At 41.1% G+C, this 24,292-nt stretch overlaps 1 protein-coding gene across 1 annotated transcript; it reads right to left on the bottom strand.

The window, feature by feature from the left end:
• Positions 1 to 986: 986 nt before the first annotated feature.
• LOC119737517 (N-acylglucosamine 2-epimerase-like) lies at positions 987 to 20,370 on the bottom strand. The gene is made up of 10 exons (XM_038211940.1): positions 18,894 to 20,370; positions 10,761 to 10,874; positions 8,783 to 8,858; positions 8,416 to 8,491; positions 7,461 to 7,630; positions 6,514 to 6,738; positions 4,999 to 5,080; positions 3,898 to 4,205; positions 3,073 to 3,160; positions 987 to 2,447 (listed from the first exon to the last, which is right to left on the bottom strand). The coding sequence occupies exons 1-10, from the start codon at positions 19,859 to 19,861 to the stop codon at positions 2,377 to 2,379; spliced, it is 2,178 nt and encodes a 725-aa protein (XP_038067868.1). The 5' UTR covers positions 19,862 to 20,370; the 3' UTR covers positions 987 to 2,376.
• Between the last annotated feature and the right edge of the window lie 3,922 nt (positions 20,371 to 24,292).

Genomic DNA, 24,292 nt, shown 5'->3' with positions numbered 1-24,292 from the left:
TTTGTCACATATTTCACTCTTCAATGAAAGGCATCAGTGTTTAATCAGTATATGATTTATAAAACTTTTATTTACAAGTAGTACTGGATGAAAACCAATTCATTACAGTCTTCATGTTTCCTGAAATAAGGTCGGACTGTAGGACTACCTACAAATAAAACAAACTTGGAAAAAAATGCAAAAAAAAAAATTACAGGAAAGTTTGCGAAAGTCATGAGAAAAAAAAGCTCCATTGAATTCAGAGGCGTTATCTGTGTTCACAAATTGATTGGCTTGATGATGTCAATGATTATGTCAAGATTACATTTTCATGTATAAAAGACATACACAGCCCAAAGCTCCAAAGATCCGAATGCAGAATTTAGCTGAAAAGTGGACCCAAACTTCAAGGCACTAATAGTGTAACAATACAAGTCTCCGAGTGTGGGCCAGCATTTTGCTGCAGTAAGCGTACTTCTGACCACACTGAATTAACCCTTGCTCTTCTGGTGAGTGGTGTACAGAGTGAGTAAAAAAAACGAAACCCAAATGTTGGGACCATTGTTTTAAGGAAGTTCTGCATGTAGCATTTCCAAAATCTAGGATATGAAAGCCCAAATCATAAGCTTTTTTTTAGTACAAGAATCATTTAAATCACTCATGTACTTTTCAAGTTACAGAATTTTAAACATAACCACTGTTTTAAGGTTCTGTCCACGGATCACAAAAAAGGTGTGCGTTCTTTCACCAAAACAAGAACAATTCACAAACATCCCCATGTGATTTGTTTTCGTTCTGCTGAAAGAACACTGAAGTTTGTTGTGATCCGTGGACAGAACCTTAAAACGATGGTTGTGTTTAATATTCCGTAACTTGAAAAGTACATGAGTGATTTGAATGATTCTTGTACTAAAAGAACGAATATGAATTGGGCTTTCATATCCTAGATTTTGAAAGTGCTACATGCAGAACTTCAATAAAACAATAGTCCCGACATTTGGGTTTCGTTTTTTTTACTCACCCTGTAGTTATAGTGCATGTCATTTTGCCAATGCACTCCAGCAGAAGTGAATTGCAAGATGCTTTGACTCACCGGCCAAGTGATTTTAGGGCTGCAACTGGAGCGTATTGAATGGCTTATCTGCTGCACAGCAAGGGATTAGAAAGGATTAGAAAGGATTTGGAGGGATTCATCTTAATATCTTGTGACTTGACTTGAGACTGAAGGACTTGAGATTGACTTGTGAAACTTCTGAGAACTTGTTAGCATTTGAACACTCTGAATAAACCCACATTTTGCTTTATAAAAGGATGAAGTTATTTCGAACAAACAATATACAAAAGCTAAGACATCATGTCCACACAATGGAACACTCGTAAAATATAGTAAAAAATACCTGACAGAAGAGTAAATGTACTGTGTAACAGTAAAATAATTGTCAACAATGGCTACAGAAATAAGTAAACAGAATGCTGAATGGAAAGAAATGTTGACAATGGCAAGTTCCACTCGAGTTTGGTTTAAAAGTAGTAAATATTCTATTGCAAACATCACCTGATTAAAAATCATAGGTAAATGGTATTACATATGTATGGAGTATAATGTCATCTTGTCAGATTCAAAGATCCTGGTATTTTTTTTTCAATGAATTTCCTCACAACATGATTTTCTTTATATCTTCACCAGGCCACCAAGCTTGCTCAAACGAGCCACAGGTCACAAAGTTTGCTCAAATAAGAAATTCAATTTTGGGTTTTGCCCGTCACTGACATATTTTATAAACACTGCATACTCAAGTGTTCATAGATTCATTGATTCACAGATTCAAACTGTATTAGTCGTGTAAGTTAAAAAAAACAGACATGAAATTCTTTTCCTGGTGTTGTCTTAGTGCTTGTGAGAAGAAATTTCACAAGCTACTTGGGTGGGACTCGAACCCACGACCTGCTTACTAGTGCAGACGTCTTACCACTCGACCACCGAGCTGGCTGGAGTTTGCCGGCTGGTTCGAATTAAACAAGAAAATTGGCTGCCATGCCTAACCTAAACAACGGTTGTGTCTCATCTCTGTCATACTGTGCATAATTTTGTGGCACAGCTAGACAGGCAAAACTGCTTTTCCAAAACTAGTTTCAGGACCAGTCGCTAATGTAACATGCCAACGAAGCATTGGCTGGTGCCCTGTTTTGCTTCCAAGCAAAATCTGCCTGCTTAGCATGCTCAGTGAATCGGCCCCAGTGTAAACCATTCATTTCAGTCACCTCGATTAGAGTCTACATAATCATTTACAGTCCGAGTTGAATTTCAGTGCAATCATCTTCAATCCATCATGAGCGATATATATCACTGTTTTGAAGCCACTGACAGCGTTTTTCCTAATACTGCAATGTTTGACGTCATTCTCCTTTAAGGATTTTCTGCAGCATTTGTGTGCACAGCAAGAGGCATCGGGGAACGTGGAAGCATCCTACAGTATCAGATAAAAAAAACAACACCGTTAGTGTTAATGTCATATAGTGTAGACTAATTTGGCGATGAGACATTTTCTGAGGTGACGCCAGGCTCGTGTGAGTCGCACTCGGGTAGCGCGCATGCACTTGGGGCTTCTTCGACCAACAGGATTGACAAAAACGTGAGTGACCTCGTCTTTAAAAAGGCATCCAGACATGGTTCCACTTCAAACATGCCGTCTAATTTGGTTTGCCAAATTAGTCTCTAGCAGTAGATACCAGTACATTTATCTTCAAGTAAACTTGAATCCTCAATCCTGATTGGCTGATCCATGGCAACAACATCCCAATCCACGTATTGCATTACTCCAAGATGCATGCCATATTCCACTGCATGCACGTGTACTAGGATAACTGTTGAAAAGTTCGTGTACAAGTTCAAGTTTGCTTGAAGATAGATTCAAGCTCGTGGAACACAGAAATGAAGTGCGTCTTGCGTCCCACATACTCAGCCTTTGGGACACAAACGCACTACATAATTCTGTGTTCCTCTCGCGCTCGTGGGATAACTAACAATTATCAATGACACTTGTCTGAAAAAAAATGTCTACTCTATGTCACTACTTTCACACATACATGTACCTTTGAAGGGGCCACCTTTGAAGTCTTGCGTGACTTTGCCTTCTTGATTGAGGTAGCCAAACCACTCTCCATGCTCCAAATCAACAAACTGGGTCAGAAAGGAAACAATGCGGTAATTGCATCATCACAAGTGAGCTTGAATACAAGAAAATTACAATATTCATATAGACAGGTGGCCTGTAGAACGGATGGTACTGTGTGACCGGCCCTAACTAGACCTCCAGTGTGCAGGACACATGAACACACTGATTCGAGCCCACATGGTAGTGAGTACTGCTTTCAACTGAATACTCAAATGACCTGTAGCATCTTGGTGTGGGTACCAGGGCCCAATTTCATGGTGCTGCTTAGAATTTGATTTTCAGAATGTCCGTCTATTTCATGGAGACTGTAAGCAGTAAGAACAGCAAAAGCACCTTAACTCCGGAGTAAAAAAGTTGTTTAAATCAGTGACGTAACAATAGAAATCTCCATAAGTGCACAACCACGGCACAAAATAGAGCTTAAGATTACCAAAATGTTCTGCTATAGTAAGCACAACTTTTCTGCTAACTGTTAAGCAGCGCCATGAAATTGGGCCCAGGTACATGAGGATCAAGTCCATAGAATGGTAATTCAACTGTAATCCCTCAGGACCCTTCAAAGTCCATCAAGAGATTCTTAAAGGAATTTTCAGGATTGGGAAAGGAAGAACTCAGCCACCACGACTTTCTGTTGGACTTGATGTCTCTTGAAAATAAGAGGACACAAGAAATGTGGGGATGTAAAACAGCATCCATCTTGATCTATTTCTGAATTAAGGAATCAAAATCCCATTATACTCACCCGTGAAAAGGTATAATCAAAGACTTTCTCAAACATGTCCAGGAAGCGTTCTTCTTTGGTCTCCCGGTAGGCCATCAGGGTGGCGATGAGCGCCTCGCAGTGCGGCCACCACAGCTTCATGTTCCACTCCAGTTGGGTCGGCGACAGCCCGTCTACGTCCAGGAAGGAGTACAGCCCACCGTGCTCCTGGTCCCACCCCGTCTGGAAGGGCCTGGCGATGAAGTTGTCCACGGCCAGCTTCTTGAGCTCGGCCAGCTCGTGCTTTGTGCCACACTGGAGCAGGAACCAGCCCGTCTCGATGGCGTGACCTTGATCAACGGGAGAGCGAGTCCAAAGTTTAGGTATATGTCAAGAAAGAGTCTGCAGATATTACCATCTACACAAGTTTGTAGTTACAAAGAGCCAGCCATGTCTGCATAGAGCGTACTCTCTGACCCATGTTCAATTCTAGGGTTTTATTTGCTATTACCTTCCATCGGCACATTAAGTACATACAAACATCAATCAACATTTTGCAGATTGTCGGCAGAATTTGCAGTTAAAAAGGATCAGCCAGTCTGAGTGCACACTCTTGGTCCATGTTTACTACATTTGTTGTTCATAAGGTGGAATTTTTGCGTCGGGGTGATGTAAATCAAATTAGGTTTTGCCCTTCACCGACGTATAAACACTGTATACTCAGTGTGTTACCTCCTGAGTGAAAGTTGGAAAAAATCACTCGGTGGGACTCGAACCCACGACCTCCTGCTTTCTAGTGCAGATGTCTTACCACTCGACCACCGAGCAAACGGGATCGGTTGGCTGGTTCGGTTGGCATTTGTTGTTGTTGTTTGTTTGGTTGGTTTTTGACACCTCGACATACGTGCCTCTGCTTTCATATATCATTCATACTTAGTTCTAATTTTATTTTTTCAATTAATGGTCCACCAATTCCACTAATTAGTATTCACTTCAAGGCAACTCAAATTTAAATTTTTTCCATGATTTGTCAAGCCCCAAAAAAGAAGCTTTACCAAAAATGGCTGCACTTGAGTTGTGACTCCAACTCCCTAACTAACTAGTTAAAGTCATCACCTTGGTTTAACTTGAGTAAGTACTAACCTGGGTTCATCAATCTGCCAGCAGAGCCTGGTAGTTCTTTACCCTCCGTACTGACTGTTTCTAAAATCACAGTCCCTTCTCTCTGAAATGCGAGTGAAAAGGAAAGACAACACCTTTTTAACCACTTTAAAAATCAACTGCAAAGAAGCCTGATAGATTATTATAAACTTTATTGCCCTTTAAGTTTCCGTGTTTGTACAGAAAGAAGACATACCAGTATATATAACATTGACCTTAACCTTTCCAAGTCCACTAAAATCCTCTTTGCAAAATGGAGGATTTTGCAAGATTGAGGTTATACAGCAAAAATGTATGGCTGATGCACTTAGTGTCAAGGTCTTGGATTGGACCATGTGTTGTTTATGCTCAGCCGTGCGTAAAGTTAGGCCTGGATTATACTTGAAATCCTCTGCACTGCTCCAGGATGTCACTGGCTCTTCCTAACAAAATGACAGTGATTCTTGGAGCATTTTACAGGATTGAGGCAGTGGTCACCTCTCCAAGGACCACATTCAAGAAATAATGGAGCATTTTGCAGGATTGAGGCTGAATGTAATCATTACATGGAGGCAGTTGGAGGATTTTAAAGGATTGAAGTTACATCCCAGCAAAAATGCCTAGGGAGTTAGGGTTAAAGGGAATATACATCATTTGCTTTTGCTGTAATTTTCAGAAATGGATGGATCTGGGGGGTCGGAAATATATAGCAAATATAGTTACACTGACTTTTTTGAGGTTTTGGGTTCGAAAATGCTATAAAAACCAAGAAAAACAATCATTTTCCTGTAGTCTGGTTCCCTGACTCCATTTAAGAAGAAACAGAGCAGTTTACATACATTGGGGAATTGTAAGATCAGGGAACCAGTCTTAGCTGGCTTGTACTCGTTCATAGGTGTGTAATCGATTGCAAACAAGTGCGATGGTCAACTGGGGCCAGTATTTGAAAAAAAGCCAGTTTTTTCCAACGCTGATCGGCCGATCAGCGTTGGAAATTGATACAAAAATACCACTTTTCTTGAAAATGACAGTATACCAGGTGCCATGATTTTACAGGATGCTTTACACTGTCATTCACTAACAGTCCAGCAAGGTATTTCAAAATGATTTGGTAGTTTTATTTTTTGAGGTTTGCAAATGTTGTATTTTCCCTTTAAAACATTTTATATCTGATAAGCACAGTTGTATGCAGAAAAGAGGGGGTAAAGAAAAACATTTTTTTACCTGGTTTTAAATCGTTGACAGCTATTTGAGGTTTAAACGTTCACAACCTTTTTTTTTTATACTTGCTAGAAAGAGCCCCCCCCCCCAAAAAAAAATGCTTTTCTGGTGAAACTAAAGCAAAAGATGTCAACAACTTATGCAGATTGTTTTGAAAATGTCTTAAGCAGTCTACAGCATTTTTGCTTGTGAAACTACTTTCAAACAGTGAGCTTGGCTTCGATTAGCACCTGTCGAGTAAATTAAACAAAACAAATCAGTAAAACTAAATAACATGTACATCTTCTGTTCCCATACCTGCATATGCTGTAGTGACTGTTCAATGCTCCACTTTTCAAGCGAGGCGTACTTCTCCTGTAGTGCCGGGTCACCGGCTGTCAACTCGTCCAGTAGATTGAGGAAAATCATGCCTCTAGCAAGTGAGTTAACGCGTGGCGCGCCCAGCAGTTGAGGGCGCCCTAAGGCCGTGTCGTCCACGCAGACCCAGTGCTGGAGCTGGTCCAGCATCTTGATTGCCTCTTGCTGTGAACCACGAAAATCAGTCCAATTTTTTAAAATATTTTATTCAAAGTCTGTTGCAAAATGGAAGACATTGTGTTTCTAAAAGATTTGTGTTGAAAGTTACGCTGGTTCCAGATACTTGGCCAAGACCGGCAAATGGCACAGGCCAATATGAGAAGCTTCAGTTGCTCCATGGGCGCATGTGTAATTGCAAGCTAAAGCAAAGTAATTCGGTCGCAGTCTTTCTCTTTTCACTTCGGTATAAACATGAGCTTTTAAATAAAAAGTCTATGGTAACTGACTGCCATCCCAAACAGAATTAGAAGTATAGCATTTGCATAAGTTGAGGCATGTAAAAAACATGCAACAGTCCATTTTGTGCTTACTAAAGAACTTTTCAATTTGATTGGTTCCTTCTATGGTTCTGGATGTATATTGTGAATTATGCCCGTTTCAGACTGCCGTTCCAGAGTCGCGGTGAACCAAAGTATACTGAAGACTTGAATAAAGTACTTGAAATGTCAAAATCTGAAACAGTTGGCAGAGACTACATCAAAAAATTGACTGTTACTGTTGTTTGAAAGGACACGAGAGCTTCGTCAATGAAAACTAAATTTACATCCAGTTTGCCTTTCTCTAACGAAAATCTATTTTGTTCAACCTGAGTTACTCCTAACACTATTTGGTTCAGTGGTGAAGTTCGAATACCTTATCGGCTACTGCGCTTAAGATGTGCACCTTACCTTATATACGTCGTCGTTTGTCGCCCTCGCCAGTTCAGACATGGCCAGCATGTAGAAACATTCGCTGAATATCGTCCTCTGTACCTTGACTGCTTTGCCCTCCTTTGTCACGGTGAAGTAGCATTTCCCCGTCGTTGGATTCTTCACGTAATTCATCAAAAACTGACCCCCTACACACATTAAAAATTTACATATTCAGCTTTTTCTTGTTACAATAAAAGGTATGAAATGAGAATTGAAAGATGTCTACGTTTCTTCAAAGAAACTTTTCTTTAACCAGTTCGTGCTGGCGGCCATGTACAGGCCAAAGTTTTGCAGTATTCGGAACAGAGGACAGATAAACACGCAGGGAGCGAGGCCGGAAATATCTGTCTGCGACCCGCTCGTAGCAATCGAGGTCGGAAATATGAGTGTGCTGTCCGAGGGTGATGGCTTCAACCAGCCTGGCTTGAGGTCAAGTGAAATGTAATCCGACGCCTCGTTCCGTTCTGTCAAAACAATCCTGGCGTGAACTGGTTAATAGTTCAAACTTGTAATAATATTGAAAAGCACTTTTTTATTTCATGTTTTCCCCTCAATGATTTTATATAAAATTAAATAAAACCAAATAAATTCTTTGAACCATGGTACTAATGTCACAAAGAATGTGACACTTGTTTACCACAGTTTTTGAAGGGTTCATGAACACTTTCTTTCAATTAAAATTCCATAGATGTAAATTTTTAAAAGTAATGACATTAAAATTAATCCAAAAAATAAAATAAAATGAAACTTTATAATTTATCTGGATCTAATTAATAAATAAAGGACCATTATTTAATATCACAAAAGAAAATTTCCAAGTTTTTTAAGGGAACATGATGTTACTTAGTTTTTAAAATGGCTGAAATTTTCAGATTGTTTCTTCAAACTTGTATTAATTTAATTTTCTAAAGTTAAAAGGAAACTGGCTTACCTTTCTTGGCTGCCTGGAGTATTTCTGGGGTGTGGTACTTGGGAAGATTGTTGTATAGCTTACAGTACATCCATACCTGTGGCAAAAGAAGAAACATTCACAGGATTATAATTAGGGATTTGGGATTCTAAAAACTATTAGCTTTGTAGTCGAGGCGTTTGTGATATCACAAGTCTATCACAAGTCCAACAATTTTGGGATTTCATGGACCAGTTTTACTGGACTTGCATAGTTTTATTTCTTTTTTGGGGGGGGGGGATGTGGGGATTAGAACACTACTGGGTTAATCGTTTCAAGGGAAAAAAAGAAAATACCGCTTTGGTGTTGGATATTCATGGATAAAATCTATTAAAAGCAGTTTTCTAACCTGTCTTCCCTGCAGCCAGCAGTATTTGAGGTCATCATAGCGTTTACCATCTCGACCAAGACACACATAAAAGCCACTGAAAAACAAAAACAAAAAAACAGCAACAGTAAATATAACCCATTTGAACTTATATTGTACCACAACTGTACTTACTCATTGATAACCCTGTAAAACCATAGAGGGCTGGTGCATTTGTTTGTTTGTTTGTTTGTTTTTTTGATAAGGGGAGTATAAGGAATGATAGATAGGGTGCTAGGCAGAACAAGGACTAACACTGTGAGGCCCAAAGACGAGAAAACCTTTCGTTGGAACAAAAACATTAAAGGGAAGATACAACATTTGCAAACATCCAAAAACAAAAGGATCATATTATCACGAAAAATCTTACTGGATTGTAAGGGAATGACATTTTAAAAACCCTGTACAATCGTGGCTCCTGGTGTGTTGACATTTTCAAGAAAAATTGTGTTTTTCCCCCAAGGCTGGTCGGCCGACCAGCGTTGGAGAAAGCTGGCTTTTTTTCAAAAACTGCTCTTAATTTTTCATTATTTGTTTTTCCTCATTTTCTTTGCATTGATTACACACCTGTGTAGGGGTAAAAGTCTTCCGGCCTGATTTTCTGACCTTACAATTCCTCAAAGTCAACAAACTGCTCAGTTTCATCTTAAGTAGGTCAGGGAACCAGACTACAAGAACATGATGTTTTTCTTGGTTTTTCCAGCATCTTCAAGACCAAAACGTGAAACAAGTCATTTTAAGTCATTTGCTATAACATTCTTATCTCCCGAGTCCATTTACTACTAAAAATTGCAGCGAGAGCAAATGTTGTACATTCCCTTTAAAAGTTAACAACAGGGTTAAAGTCTATCACAATTCGTTTTTTTCACACTTCCGCCATGGGAACCAGGGACAAATATTGTGACACTGTTTTAATTTTTTATGCAAGAATATATCAACTAATCAAATTGGAAAAAATTAAGTGTTGTAAGCCCAGCCAGGTGGCCAGCATTTCTTCACAATGGGTATGGCATCCCCAAAATTTGTATTAACCCTAAACAATCCCCATCCAGTCAAACTCCAACACCAGGGTTTGTTGGAATCTGTTGGGGTGAGTACTGCACTAGTAAACAGATTATGCTTCAAATGGGATCATGCAAACCACCATAATCAGAGTCCAACACTTTGGGTGTAGAGTTTACCATATGGTGTTGGAATTTGCAAGAGTGAGGAACGTTTCTAGTAAATCACTCAAGGGCGTTAGGGTTAAAGTATACAGAAAATACCATGGTTACTCTATACATTTGGCTAGAAGTATCCTAGTGACTTCTGAGTTTGTTTTGTAAAAAAGACGATTCATGTACTAAGTTTGTAAAATAATAATGTTGTCCTTCAGCTGCGTAACAGTATATTACTGTCCGCGGGCTCAGCTTATTAGTACACATTTGCTTTGGTGGGGCTAATCTATGGAATAGCCTCATGCACAGCAAGCATCTATGATATGCGAGTAGATTCGGCGATAAATAATGCAAAACAAGACTGCGTCTTGACCTCCAGATTCGGACCATTCAGCGAGTACTTTGAACTCATTCAAGTACTTTTGTTGTGACAAAAAGCCCAGCCTAGCTGTTCTGGCTTGGAAACACTCGAGGTTAGGCTGAATTTCTGCTCAAAATGACGGCACAATTTCAAAGTAAACCCTGATTGGCTGGTTTTGAAGTTCTTATTTATCTTCAATTCCAATTATTTATTGGGTTTCATTTTCTGTTTAAGTTTATATAATAACCCTGCAATCAGGTTTAGACTGGGCATTGGTCCAATAAATATGAAAAGGATGAATGAATGAATGAATTTTTTTTCCCTCACCAGCTCAAGGACAACCTAGAGCAAGAAACACTGATAAATTTATTTTGGTTAAGGTCAAAACCACATAAAGAGAATGAAGGTGAAAAACCTTTGAGTTCATGTTAAGGTCACTCACCCGTTGATGGTGTCATGGGAATTCTTCAACCAGAAGTCCATCACTCTGTCCAACTCCCTCTCCATCATCTCCAGAAATTCTGGCAACCTCGCCTTTGCTGTTGTTGCCATTTTACTGAACACACACACACAGAAACAAATTTAAAACAAAAATATTTCAATTGAGCACCGATGTAGCGATACACTAAACTGCAATCAGACTCCATGGCTCCACAAAGTGTCCAATAATTGCCCTGGTAGCTTTGCTGGTAGCCTAGCTGGGAAGGCTTTCTGAAATCTCCAAAGTTCACCACTGCACACGAGTGGAGCCACACATCCTTTGCTCTACATGTACGAGTTTCATTTGAGCTTCAAGCCCCATGGAATGAAACAGCGCTAAGGTTCTATACCATGCTCAACGATGCGAACAAAAATATTCAAAAATATCCTTGAAGGATCACAAGTCAGTCCTCATTTTGTTAGTAATAAAGATAATAATAAAAAAAACTCACTCTAGAAAAAATACAGCTAGTTCCTATCCCAAAAATGAACCTTTGGCAATACTTACTCACCTTGTGCAGGGAGTTTTCATCATAAGTTACCCCTGTATATTTTCCTTTGCCAATTTTACTGTTGCAGCTTCGGCAATTACTAGTTACCAGGATGTACAGCAGTACCAATCTACCTCCCTGAATCACTACAGATCCATACTTCTTACTTTTCGACAAACTGGGCAAGAATTTGTGGAGATTAACATCTAATTCATTTTATTTTGCTCGACATGCATGCCTTGCAGTGAATGCGGCGGTTGAATTCATATATTTTTCTTCTTCGTGAGCGTAAAGTCATATTCAGCGCTGCACAAAAGCCTATTGAGCGAATGAATGGAATACAGACCTCGAGTGTTTCCAAGCCAGAACAGGCTGGGCTTTTTGTCACGACAAAAGGGCTCGAAAATGAAAGGAAAATTGAACAAAAGATCCCTCCTGTGGACTACACAACAGCTGAAAATCGGCACAGCTGAATGCGAATTATGCCTGGACTACTTCGCTCTGCAACAACAAAGTGTTTATCAAAACAACATTGCATGTACTAGATGCATGCAATGTGTACATTTCAAAGAATTTTTTTTATAATATAAATAGTGATGTGGTTTCCAAAGAATTCTATTTTATAAGTTTGACAAATAAAATCACAAATTTTTCATTGTAAATTGGTTGAATTGAACGAAATGTCCAATTTTGTTGTCTAACTAGGTATTCACTTTTATAAAAAAAAATTAAATTCTTTTCTCACATTTTTGAGCTGCTTAATAGGCATTTAATCTTGTGGAACTATTGATTATGACACTGTTAAATATAAACTAAGTTTGGCAACTTGGCAGACTCTTAGAGGTCTAAACTATTTACAAAAAGTTAAAATAGCAGTGAACCCGCCCAACGTTTTTTTTTCTGTTATTGAGCTGGCATTTCATAAAGCGCCCTCATGCACGTGTATGAGTGGATAGCTTGTTCGCCTCATGAGCATGCCGTGCGAGTTCGAGTCCATCTCCCAGCCTTGCTGTTGTTTTTTAACTTTATTTTTTGTGTCCCAAACAGTAAAAATTTTCCATTTTTATTGTTTAAAATCAAATATTTAGAATTTAGAAAAAAAATTGTTTTTTCTGATTTGTGGCTTTGGAGGAATTTTTTTTTTTTTGGGGGGGGGGGAATGTAAGTCCAAAATTGCATTAGGTCCGATTCCCAGCTCTTGTGAATACGAAGTCACAACAACAATGGAAGTTTGGGGCCAGACAAAGACTCGTCACTATAAAAATTGCCAAGTCCCAAAAATACACTCACTGCATGCGTTCAGCATGTTCAGTGCAATGCCGGTTTAAACAAAAAAAACAATCGTGGAACAGTTCACGCTCAAATATCCACTTCAATAAAAGTGTTGTAGTCGAGTACTTTTTTCCGAGTACCGAGTACTGCCAAGTACTGAGGTTGCCCAGTATAAATACGAGTACTTGTACCTCCGAGTACAAGAACAGGTCTCCGAGTACGAGTACTTGTGCTTCTGAGTCCGAGTACGAGTACTCACATTTCCGAATACGGCCATACCGCAAATGGTTCATTTTGTGTAATTGGCCTGGGCCCAGTCAGACCGATATACAGACCCACTCACGGCTAGCTGTTTAAATGTGTTTGTCCGAACTTTCAAAGAGGAAAATCAGGAAATCTCGATTTCTCCACAAGACAATCAACAATTTTAAACTGAAAGTATCGATAAAATAAGGCCATGGTAAGTGAAGCTATAAGTATAACATTTCCTCCCCCTCCCCCCTCCCCCCGAGTACTACTATTTGAGTACGACTACGAGTATTTTAATGATCGAGTACAATTTCAAAATGTCGAGTATGAGTACCGTCATTTTGAGTTCGAGTACTTTGACTCCAAAAAAGTACTCGAGTAGTACTCGAGTACAAGTACCCCTAGAAAAATGGGTATTACTCGTATTAACCATAGTTCTAGGGGTAAGTACCGAGTATGACTACGAGTACTACAACATGTACAAGTTCAACACTGTTCAATAATAAATAAATTTAACAAACATTTTGAAAGAAAGTTTCTGCAAACTGAGATACTCTGTACACAATTATAATGTCGTATGATGAGTGATATGATCATATTTACCAAAAGAAGGACGGTCAAATTGAAAGTGCTTGCGTATTGAGCCACAGCTAGTGTAGGCCTATGTGTACACGACTTCCGCAAAACCAATGCAGAAATGAAAAGATCGTCTGTTCCAAATTACCAAATTCTAGTACAGACTACCGCAATCTTTTACAGCTTCTGTCCCTCGTTTAACTATGCACCTTGTTCAGGAAGTGTCAAGGATGCACAGAATAAATATTCGAACGCCAAATGTTTACTTTTTAAGTCCTATTGTTGCAGTGTTTTAATCTATATAGCTCATGTGTTTACCAAGGCTATGTCATGTGGTGAACTGTGGAGTCAGCTGATCGGCTTGACCTCTGACCTACCAGCGTTTTTTTTTCATCAGTGGTTTTTTTCATGTTTTTTTGTGCACTACTAGCGCCCTCTATTGTCAGTTATTTGTTATCGTTTTCGAGGTCTGTTATTTGCTAGCTGAGGGCACGCCTACATTAGGCAAAAAAAAGAGGCTCCGGGTTCTGGTATGGAGCTTGCCCCAAAAGTAGTGCGGCGACGCGGCTTTTTTTTTTTTTTTACCTTTTTTTTTTTTTTTTTTGCTTCAAATGTCGACTGATGACTGCAAATGGTGCCCGACTAAACTTAGAGCAAATATATGGGAGTCCAGAGAGGCCACATAAAGCTTATTCTCGATCATAACCCCATCTAAAAACACGTTAAAATTGTGCAGCAGCAGGATTCCAGTCAAATCAGTGAGTTTGGCGATTTTGAGACATCATCTTGTATTGAAAAAAAAACTTTTTCATTTTGCCGACGCGCATGGCTGCGGCGACGCACGCGCATACCAGAAACCGGAGACTTTTTTGGGGGCCTTATGAGTTAAAGGGAAGATACAACATTTGCAAACATCAAAAAAACGAAATGATCAAATTATAACGAAATATCTTACTGGACTGTTAGTGAATGACAATCTAAAGCATCCTGTAAAATCGTGGCTACTGGTGTGCTGACATTTTCAAGAAAACTGTATTTTTCCAATGCTGGTGGGACGACCATCGTTGGAGAAAACTGGCTTTTTTCAAACACTGCTCCTACTTGTTCATATTTAGTCATTCCGCATTTTCTTTGCAATTGATGACACATCTGTGAAGGGGTACAATCCTGTTAGACTGATTCTCTTACTTTACAATCCCCAAAGTCTATAAATTGCAAGTCTCATCTATAAGTGGGGTCAGGGAACCAGACTACAATCACACGATCGGTTTTCTTAGATTTTCCAGCATTTCCGAACCCAAAACATGAAACAAGCTAGTTTAACAATATTTTCTATAGCACACTAATCCTCCAAATCCATTTATTTCTGAAAATTGCAGCGAAAGCAAATGTTTCACCCCCAAAAAAATTCTTTCTGTAAATTTCTGTATTTCTAGCAGTACAAAAGTTATTCACTTTTGAACCAGACATCGACCGAAAACTAAAAAAAAAAAAACACTGAAGTACTCGCAGCCCTCATTCTCGTGGGATAGGCTGGTACTTGGTGCCAATTAAGTACTGAAAGCCAGCCCCGCCCCCCCCCCCCCCAAAGAAAATTAGAAGGAAAAAAAATGTATTTGTTGGAGACCCCTGGAACGCCAAATATTCCAAAACTAAATGTTTGCTCATTATGTGTTCATAACTAAAACTTTCGACTAAAAATTGGAGAAACCAAGTTTACAAATTGAAAACAAAAACATGATGCTATGCGTCTGATGCCACCAGACCTAAACATACAATTTTAAAAAATGGGCCTTTGTAATATTCCCCCAAAGTCAATGTGGATTCCATGCATGCCGAGCGCGGCACAGTCGACATGATGTATTGTGCCCGACGAGTCCAGGAAAAGTGTAGAGAACAACACCGTGACCTCTTCATGGTCTATCGACCTTCAGCAGAGAAGGCCCGTGGAAACTCCAGCACAATTAAGGTTGGCTGCCCAGCCGAAATCACTGACATCATCAAATCCCTGCACGATGGTATGGTCGCCCGTGTAAGGGGCTGCGCCGACTCTACATAATGTCCCGTTTCCCAAACGGTGTCCTAGCCCAACTGCATTTTAGAATTGTTGTTTTTATTCATGCTCAGTGAAACTTTCAACGAGGCTGCACGCGGGCCGGGGACTCTGATCCAGTTTCGCACTGACGGTGGTGTATTCAACAGCGCCTGAAGGCCAAGACCAAGAAATCCGAACTATTGCTCCTGGATCTTCTCCATGCTGATGATTGTGCTCTTGTCAGCCACAACCCTGAGGACATGCTGCATATTGTTGATCAATGTACACAATCTGCTAGCCGTTACGAGCTCACAATTAGCCTTAAGACGACCGAGGTTTTGCTCCAACCGAAGCCCGGTGGTTCACCAACCGTAACAGCCTGTCATCACATTTTTTTTGCTATCTTGGAGGTGTGCTCTCCCAAAATGCCATGATCGTTGACGAAGTAACATCTAGAATAGGCAAAGCGCTTCCTTTGGGAGGCTAAAAGACATCGCCTTTGGCATAAGCGAGGCATCCGCTTGGTATACCAAGATCAATATGTCTATACCATAATCTTTCACCATATACTTTCAACACTCTTGTGTGGCTGTGAATCCTGGACGCCCTACCGACGGCACATCAAACGCCTTGATCGCTTCCACAAACAGTGTCTTCGAGAGATACTTGATATCTCTTGGCGTGATCGTGTACCTGACACCCGAGTCCTCGAGCGCTGTCATATTCTTGGTATTCTTTCTGACACAAGCTCAACTTCGCTTGTCGGGCCACCTTTTGCGCATAGTATTGCTGAATACCAAAATCAATCTTCTATGGTCAACTGACCAACTCACATCTGGCAAAAGATCACAATACAAGGACGCCATCAAGGCAAATCTCAAGGCATTTTGCAGTCCCTACAGACACCTGGAAAAATCAAGAATCAAAGAGGTCAGCATGGCGCAACACCTGCCACAAAGGATTCGACCAATTTGGGCGGGTGGGAGAATTGCCGCCAAGAGACAGCGCAGGCAAAGTCCACTTGATTGGGATATCACGCCAATTAAGGTTGGGCGTGAGACCGATGAATATTTAAGGTAGAATGAGGGTGGATTTGAATTGGCAAAATGTTGCAGAGTTATAACCGACATGTATAGCCACTTAATGAGGTGGTTGCAGATACCGTTAGGCTGAAGTTTGAAAAGTTTCTTATGAGAGACGTTGTCAAAGGCCTTGGCAAAGTCTAATAATCGCATCGACTTGTTTTCGATGGTCCACTTGGCAGTAGCGATATCATTACCACTACAAGAACACATTGGTAAAGAAAGATATTTTATTTAATCAACATGCACACTGTTTACTCAACAAATAATATTTGCAACCAAAAATAACAAAATATATTTTATATAAACTTTGGTTTAGAAAAAAGAAAGGTTTCGTTACCTTAAACGACCTTGATTTAAATAAAGATTAAATATTTTTAACAATGGGAGTGGTTGAGGCTGGTTCCCACGCTACATTCGAATGAAGTGATCGGGAACCAGTGCGTAGCTTCACTTTTTATGTACAGCTCGGAATGGCCAACGAGCATTCCGGATTTGTTCAGAGTTGTAATGACTCGAGTCAATGACTCGGCTCGAGTTCGACTAGAGTCACATTCATTTTGGCGACTCGGCCGCCGACTGGAGTCCCAACTAAACGGGTTACTGAGTCGACTCGAGTTAATGCGAAAATGACTCAACTCGAGTCACTGATCGGAAGGCTAGTCTCGACTCAAGTCGAAGGCTTATAACACTCGAGTCCCAAAACTTTGCAAAAATATTTATGGTGACTTACGGTACAAAGCTACAACTGCATGTATTTATGTTCGAGCACTTCGCGTTGACGTCAAGTTGTGCCCGCTAATCGCGTACCACCGTACCACGGACTTCCATCTTCTGGTTTTGTAATGAAGCGCACTAACTGCTATCCCCGAACAAGACTTTAAGCGCATCATCATCGGCTTTTCGTGCGATTTCTTAAGCCCTTGATGGAACTCCGGCTATATTAGACTATATTTGAGATATGGCAGACACAATAGGAGGCCGCTGTTTACTTAGTTGGTGGTCCTCCAAAATATTCCATCTAGGGAATTTAAACTGGAGGTGTGGTATAGTGAGAGTGGTCGAGATTAACTTTTTGTCACAAAGAGCATGTTTGATTTGGTTAAACCCTTTCGTATTTACCCAAACCAAATAGCGCCCTCCTATTGTATTCGCCACATCTCAAATAGGCTCTCTGAAACAGTGTCGTGTGTTGAAATTTGGTTTTGAAGTTGTTAGTGTGTAAACATTATTCCAGACCCGAAGAAGCCAAACCAGAGATAAAACCGAAACTTCACTTGTGTCAACTGTACTGAGAAACGTCCAGCAGAATTAAGCTGCTATTGGGTACCATGGCGCATATTTGAAGTATTTGAATGTTCATAATAAACTGGTGCCTTGTGTTCCTTCTTCCATTCCATAATTTATTAGATGGTGTTCAAATATCAGTGACTGGAATTGACTCGAGCATTTTGGAGCATAAATTTGACTTGACTCGAACACACATTGTGACTCGACTCCGGCGAGTCACTTAATTCCTTAAATTTGACTCAACTCGAGTTACAAAATAAACTGACTCGTTTAACTCTGGATTGTGTTACGTGCAAATCAGTGGTGGCCTACTTGCAAAGTGTACTAACATCATTCTATAGTGCTTCTGGAGCACGCGTGGGCTGAATTCTGAACTTTGCTTGCGGATATAGGTGCATGCGAGCATTCACGAGTGATTTTGAAAAGAACACTCAACCTCAAAATTATGTTATACAATGCCTTTCAAAAAGTGCTGTAAACTTCTTTTCACTTTTCCAGGATAGAAAGATGTGATCAGGCTACCGTGCGCGTGAACATGCAGAGCACGACCTGTTTATAGGTTGGATTACACTATACAAATCGATCGATGTATTATATTGTTGGCCTATATACCAGACGCCGCGACTATTGAAATAAAATTGGTCATGTGGGAATAAATATGAAGCTAACATTTGGCGATAAAATACACATACCTTAGAGAAAATAACGTGTGTAGGGGATGTCACTTTAATTGCGGCAAAAACATTATTTTTTTGATTTTTTTTTTTTGGTGGGGAAGGGCGGAATATTATACGTCCAGTTCGACTCAGTTCAGACATTTTTTTTTTACATGGCAGGGGATCTAAGATATGGTTTTGTACAAAACCGATGATTTTCAAAAACAAACTTTACAAAAATGAGTCCTCCAGTATCCTTTCTCTTGCCACTAATGTTTGTAATCAAATACTTCGTTTTCTGAGAGGCATCTGTCATGCACTGACATTATTTTATATAGCACAAACTATCGTTTCCTTTTAGGATTGATATACATGTAAGTCCAGTCCAGCTCTGGTTAGAAAATCTAAATGCAAGTATTTTGCTCGATATTGAAAAAGAATTACCTTGACTGTAGAGAACGGACATATACGATTCTCGGTATAGCATCACTCTGAGAACCAGGAGGCATTGATTTCCAAGCACCACCTCCTGGGTGCGGTCTTGATGGAGGCATCATCTGAACTGAAGAAACACTATCAGGTCCTCCTCCTATACCCTCGCTGGGTGAGTCACTCGGCGGAGACATTGAGTACCTCCTCTTCCGGGCTTTCTGTGTAATATCCGAGGGAGGAGGGTGGTTGTGAGAGTTGTTGAAGACCGTGGCTCGTCTGATGTCGCCCATGATCATGGCACGGGCGCCACAGCCTCTCTGGCGACACCTGAGATACGTCTTGTCAAGCTGTTGGCGGTTCTTGGTGTATGCATAGCCGCTGATGACATAAGCCACGGATCTCTGGGTGTAAACCTCGCTGTAAGTGTGAGGGAAGAGCGTCTCGTCTAACGATGCCATGTCGGTACTGTCCTGCTCCGCCGTTTCTTCGTCATCCTCGCGATATCCCTCCAACGCGGATCCGCCTTCTGATCCGAAAGATGAAGCATCTGACAGGACCTCCACTCCCTCTTCAAACTGACTCGTGTCATCGTCGTCTGGGATTTCTTCACATTGCATTATGACGTTGTCCTGGAGTCTACCATCGGGGGATTGGAGGTGGTACGAACCTCGGGGGTACCTCCCGTCATCACCATCCAGAGAGTGAGCTGACAAGTTGGTTGCCGAGGTAGTCAAATCGATGGGTGAAATTCCCGCTAGCGCCGGACGCTTAACTCCACCAGAGCTCGGTAGAGTTTGTCCCGGGATGAAAGTGTTGTTCTCCAGGACAGGACTTGACACAGCAGGAAATCCCGAGGGTCGGTGAGCCGGATAGGTCTCCACGATGTATCCGAGAGGCATTTGAGGAGGAATTATGCCTAGCATCTTCGCCTGTCCATCCTTGTATTGATCCTTGATTGTCTCCATCTCTGCCTTTCTCATCCAGGTGGTATGTCTTACGATGTGTAATTAGATTGTGAGTTTCTCCAGACTTTGTCCACTAACGCCTATATACACCTAAACAACAACAACCATCTTTCCTAAACTGCTTCTCGGTATAACAAAGGTGACGACTTCCAAAGAGGAACGCAAAGGACCACCAAGATTACTTCGTCTTCTTCAAAATACATGTAGTCTCACTACGATATCTCAAGTATGAGAGATGCGGGAAAACCTTCCTCGACGATTATGATGAGGAATGGCTTTAAAACCTGCACGTTCGGCGGTGCACGGCAACTCATTCGCCTTGCAAGCACTGCTATACAAGACCAAGTTAACTACAATGCAGGCGTAGAACTAGCTGGCCAGTTTTGTTGTAGACGTGCAATTCAATTTTTTGTTGTTGTAGACATTGTGTAGAGAGCGAGGCGATGCTATAGGATTACCTCGTAACGCCAATGAATGGGTTAAATCCGGCCTTTTGTGAAGACCAGATGCATGAAAAGACTTCCAGTGAATAGCCATTCGGAATCGATTGAAAGGGCTTTTGTGTGCTCTGCGTGCAGCGTAGTGGCGAACCCAATTATAGGTTCAAGGAAAAAAATGGCGTCTCGTCCTTTGTGTTGGACGAGAGTGTTTTTCATTTTTTCAATCTCAAAAAACACCGTGCATAAACCGTCAGAGTGAAACGGAGAAGCAATAAAACGCTTCAGATTTCGATACTAGGGATTGCTGGATATTTTCGACGACAATAATTTCATATTGCAAGAAATACCTGTATTAAAAGCATGTCACTATATACACACAACCATTGGATTTGTTAACCGCGCGTTATGATGTGACCGTACGAATGATTGACCAACGATTTCAGTTTTGAGTTTTGGACAATGGAAATCTAAAGTCATATTGATGATTAAGATGATTTAACAAAGTTTGACGTGTAGGTCAAAGGATTTGATTTTCATTTTTACATGTATTATGACTCGCATTAGCAACTGTTAGTTTATACTTTGTCCATTTTCAGTTTGTTTTATTAATAAAAGGCCTACAATGAAAGAGCGTCATTGAATATGGTGTATGATTCGTTTTGCACTGCTTCGCCTTTTTGGTACGGGATACGCTCACGCGAAATAAACATAGAGACCTCACACGGCGAGCTTCTGGAATCCTAGGCTGCCCCCCCCCCCATTTTACACTTTATTGCTCTTTTTCTTGCTATAATTTTTGACAGAATGATTTCTAACTATATCACCCCAAGAAATATTCATGTTGGAATTTTATCTTGGTATTGGTATTCCTCAAGAAAAAATGATGAGAAATCACTTGAAGATTGTTAAAAATAAATTTAATTTACGACCTTGCACATGTGGCATCCTAAAAGACATTTTAGTTTCCTATTTAAGTTTCAGTTTTTACTCAATCGACAGCCACAAAATTATTTAATAGATTTTCATCTTTGTTCGAGTACACCGAGATCCACTTGCCCCATGTGTTTTAGATTTTCGGAAGTGAGAGGTCAATCTTTGGCTCTATATTTCTCTCAGTCCCATCAGGCGATTTTTTCAGTCTCCAAAATTTGAGATGCTAGTAACAATTTTACAAAAGCGTTTTCTCGAGGGTGATTTTGTTGAGAAATCAATGTACCAAAAATATGAGCAAATTTTAGAATTATTGCGCGTTAATTTTCCTATACATGGTTTCCGGAAGGGCGCCACCAGGAGTGAACTTTCTATTGCATGTGACATGTCAGTCGCAATATTGCTAAAGGCCTAAACAGGGTGAGTAAAAAAAAAAATTAAAAAAAATGGTAGGACCATTTTTGAATGAAGTTTTGCCTATAGTAATTTCCAAATCTAGGATATTCAAGCCCAATCAATGAACTTTCTAGCGTTTGGCTCAAGAATCATTCAAATCACTCATGTGCTTTTCAAGTGACGGAATTTTGAACACAAAAACCGTTTTTAAAGTTCTGTCCACGGATCACAAAAAGGTGTTTCGGGCGATTCACAATGCAGTGCGCCACCAAGAGTTTGCCATGGAGAGTCCATTTTTAAAGTTTACGGTCGACAACCTCGTGCCCCGTGGGTACGATCTTGCAGCGCCATGTTGTTTCCCATCATGCCTTGCGCGATCGTAACCCCTGGAATTGTGTAATTTAAATATACCAAAATACGGTATATTATAATTAGGGCTGCAGCAACCTCGTCCCCAGTGCTTACTTTATTTCCAACCGCGTTTCCAATAGTAAACCCTGGATAGGAAACTTTCTTCCTGTATCCCGATTGGATACCGCAATTGGCTAGTAATGGATTTTTATCGTGTACTTGGTGCTATATATCCACAACGTGCAGTACGTGTTTTCGCGATCATTCGTCCACGCCTTCTCGAAAATACTAATTTCCTTTCCAATTTGCTCATATTATATATGAAATATGATACTGCATGTTGTCTCGATAAGATCGTAACAGTTTGATTTCAAAAATCGAGTTTTCGTAACTCACGCCGTGCTCGCGCTGCTACGAATTGACTCTGTTTTTACCCCAGACACCGCATACAAAAACAAACGCTAATGTGTAACGCATATCCAGGCACCAGACTGTTCCTCATTTGCATACGTGTGCAAAAATCTTGCACATGCAAATGATCCAATACCAGGGTGAGAGAGCAGGTAGTGGTGGGCGCGTACTGCTCGCCACCCTGGGGACGAGGTTGGGGCTGCGTCAAGGGTGGACTATTCGCAGCGCTCCCCCACGCTCTTTTGCGACTTACTATCAGGCATCCCCAAGTTACCGGCGGCAGGACTCCCGAGGCCCCAGTGGATACAGCCCACGAGGTAGCAACACACAGACCAAGCTTCAGATCCCCGGTGTGTCTCCGGCTACTAACCTCCTGTATGGTGTTCTATAGACGCCAAATCTGCGTCGCGTCGTGCTTTCACGTCGTGCCGTCGCGTCGTACCGTCGCGTCGTACCGTCGCGTCGTACCGTCGCGTCGTGCCGTCGTCCGTTGCGTCGTGCCGTCGTCCGTCGCGTCGTGTCGTCGCGTCGTGCCGTCGCCTGTCGCGTCGTGCCGTCGCCTCTTAAATTACCGTTTCTAAGCACGTACATTGCATGAGGAAGCGACGCATTTTCACACGTCGCGTCGTGCCGTCGTCCATCGCGTCGTGCCGTCGTCCGTCGCGTCGTGCCGTCGCCCGTCGCGGCGTGCCGTCGCCTGTTACCTCGGCGCTTCTAAGTAGACTGCTTAAAGAGGCGACGCACACATTGCCCGTCGCGTCGTGCCGTCGCCCGTCGCGTCGTGCCGTCGCCCGTCGCGTCGTACCGTCGCGTCGTGCCGTCGCCCGTCGCGTCGTGCCGTCGCACGTCGCGTGACTGTAGTTTCTTGGCAATAGGTGGACGCCTTCATTTTTCATGTACCTGTACAGTATTTATGACATGCGTGCCGTGCGGTGAAAGTGTTGCAAATTGCAATGTCGTACAGTTTGTACACGGTTTGTGGGGAGGCCTATTATTAGTGGTTGCGGAGGTCCGACTCAATCAATTTCAAAATACATAGATTTTTTTCTGCTTCCAATTGTCAAACAACAAAGCACATATACACGCGATTCCGTGAACTCTAAAAAGCGTGCAAAATCCGAAAAGAATATCCCGCTGGTCTTTGTTTTACCCTACCACCCACAAATTAAACACCCAGCTCTTAAGCAGGCCCTTCTGAAACACTGGAATCTGATCAGCGATAATGATTTTCTAAGTGCACTCTTTGCGACCCAACCCATCCTGGCATACAAACGACAAAAACATAAAAGATGGCCTGGTCCGATCAAGGATGAACCCATCTCCACCATCCAACCAAGAAAAAAAAACGTGGATAAGGAGAACGTACAAATCCTACTGGAACTTCTTGAAGAACAGAACTAACATAATGGTCATTTAGGCATAGAATTCGAAATAAAAAATAAAAAAGAAGGAATCCACTTAATCTGATCATTACAAGAAATGCTCATGCGTAAAATATTCTTAACCATCATTAGCAATAAAGTAAATACGTATAAAAGAATTAAACAAAGGTGACTGATGAAGTGCGTAAAAAGGGCACAGAAAATATGCACTGTTTCCCCCGACACACACAAAAGAAAAAACAGGTGGGACGGCATATTATCACCGGTATAAATCAAATCATTAAGTGAACTAGAAACAAAAACCACATGTACACAATAATAATAATAATAATTAATAACTGTATTTATATAGCGCTTTTTGCCAGAGGATACAAAGCGCTGGGGGAGAATGCTACCAAAGCGTAAATGAAGTATATGGCACCTTTTTGCTAGGTGCTGCGGCGCATAATTGCTGCCACAAACCAGTCCCTGCGTCGCGTAAACACCGGATGAGTTTTTTGAAACTCCCGCTCTCCGGTTATCACCAATCTAAGGGC

The sequence above is a fragment of the Patiria miniata genome, unplaced genomic scaffold (assembly GCF_015706575.1).
Source record: "Patiria miniata isolate m_02_andy unplaced genomic scaffold, ASM1570657v1 HiC_scaffold_3, whole genome shotgun sequence".
In the NCBI taxonomy this organism is placed as follows: Eukaryota; Metazoa; Echinodermata; class Asteroidea; order Valvatida; family Asterinidae; genus Patiria; species Patiria miniata.
Note: the sequence above shows the minus strand (reverse complement) of the source record. Positions and strands in the feature narration are given on the sequence as shown.

Coding starts and splice junctions, on each gene's coding strand:
- LOC119737517 (XM_038211940.1), bottom strand. CDS start 19,861: ATGAGAAAGGCAGAGATGGAGACAATCAAGGATCAATACAAGGATGGA. Junction 10,875..18,893: donor GTCCGTTCTCTACAGTCAAG/GTAATTCTTTTT, acceptor GTGTGTGTTCAG/TAAAATGGCAACAACAGCAA. Junction 2,448..3,072: donor CAAAGGTGGCCCCTTCAAAG/GTACATGTATGT, acceptor CTGATACTGTAG/GATGCTTCCACGTTCCCCGA.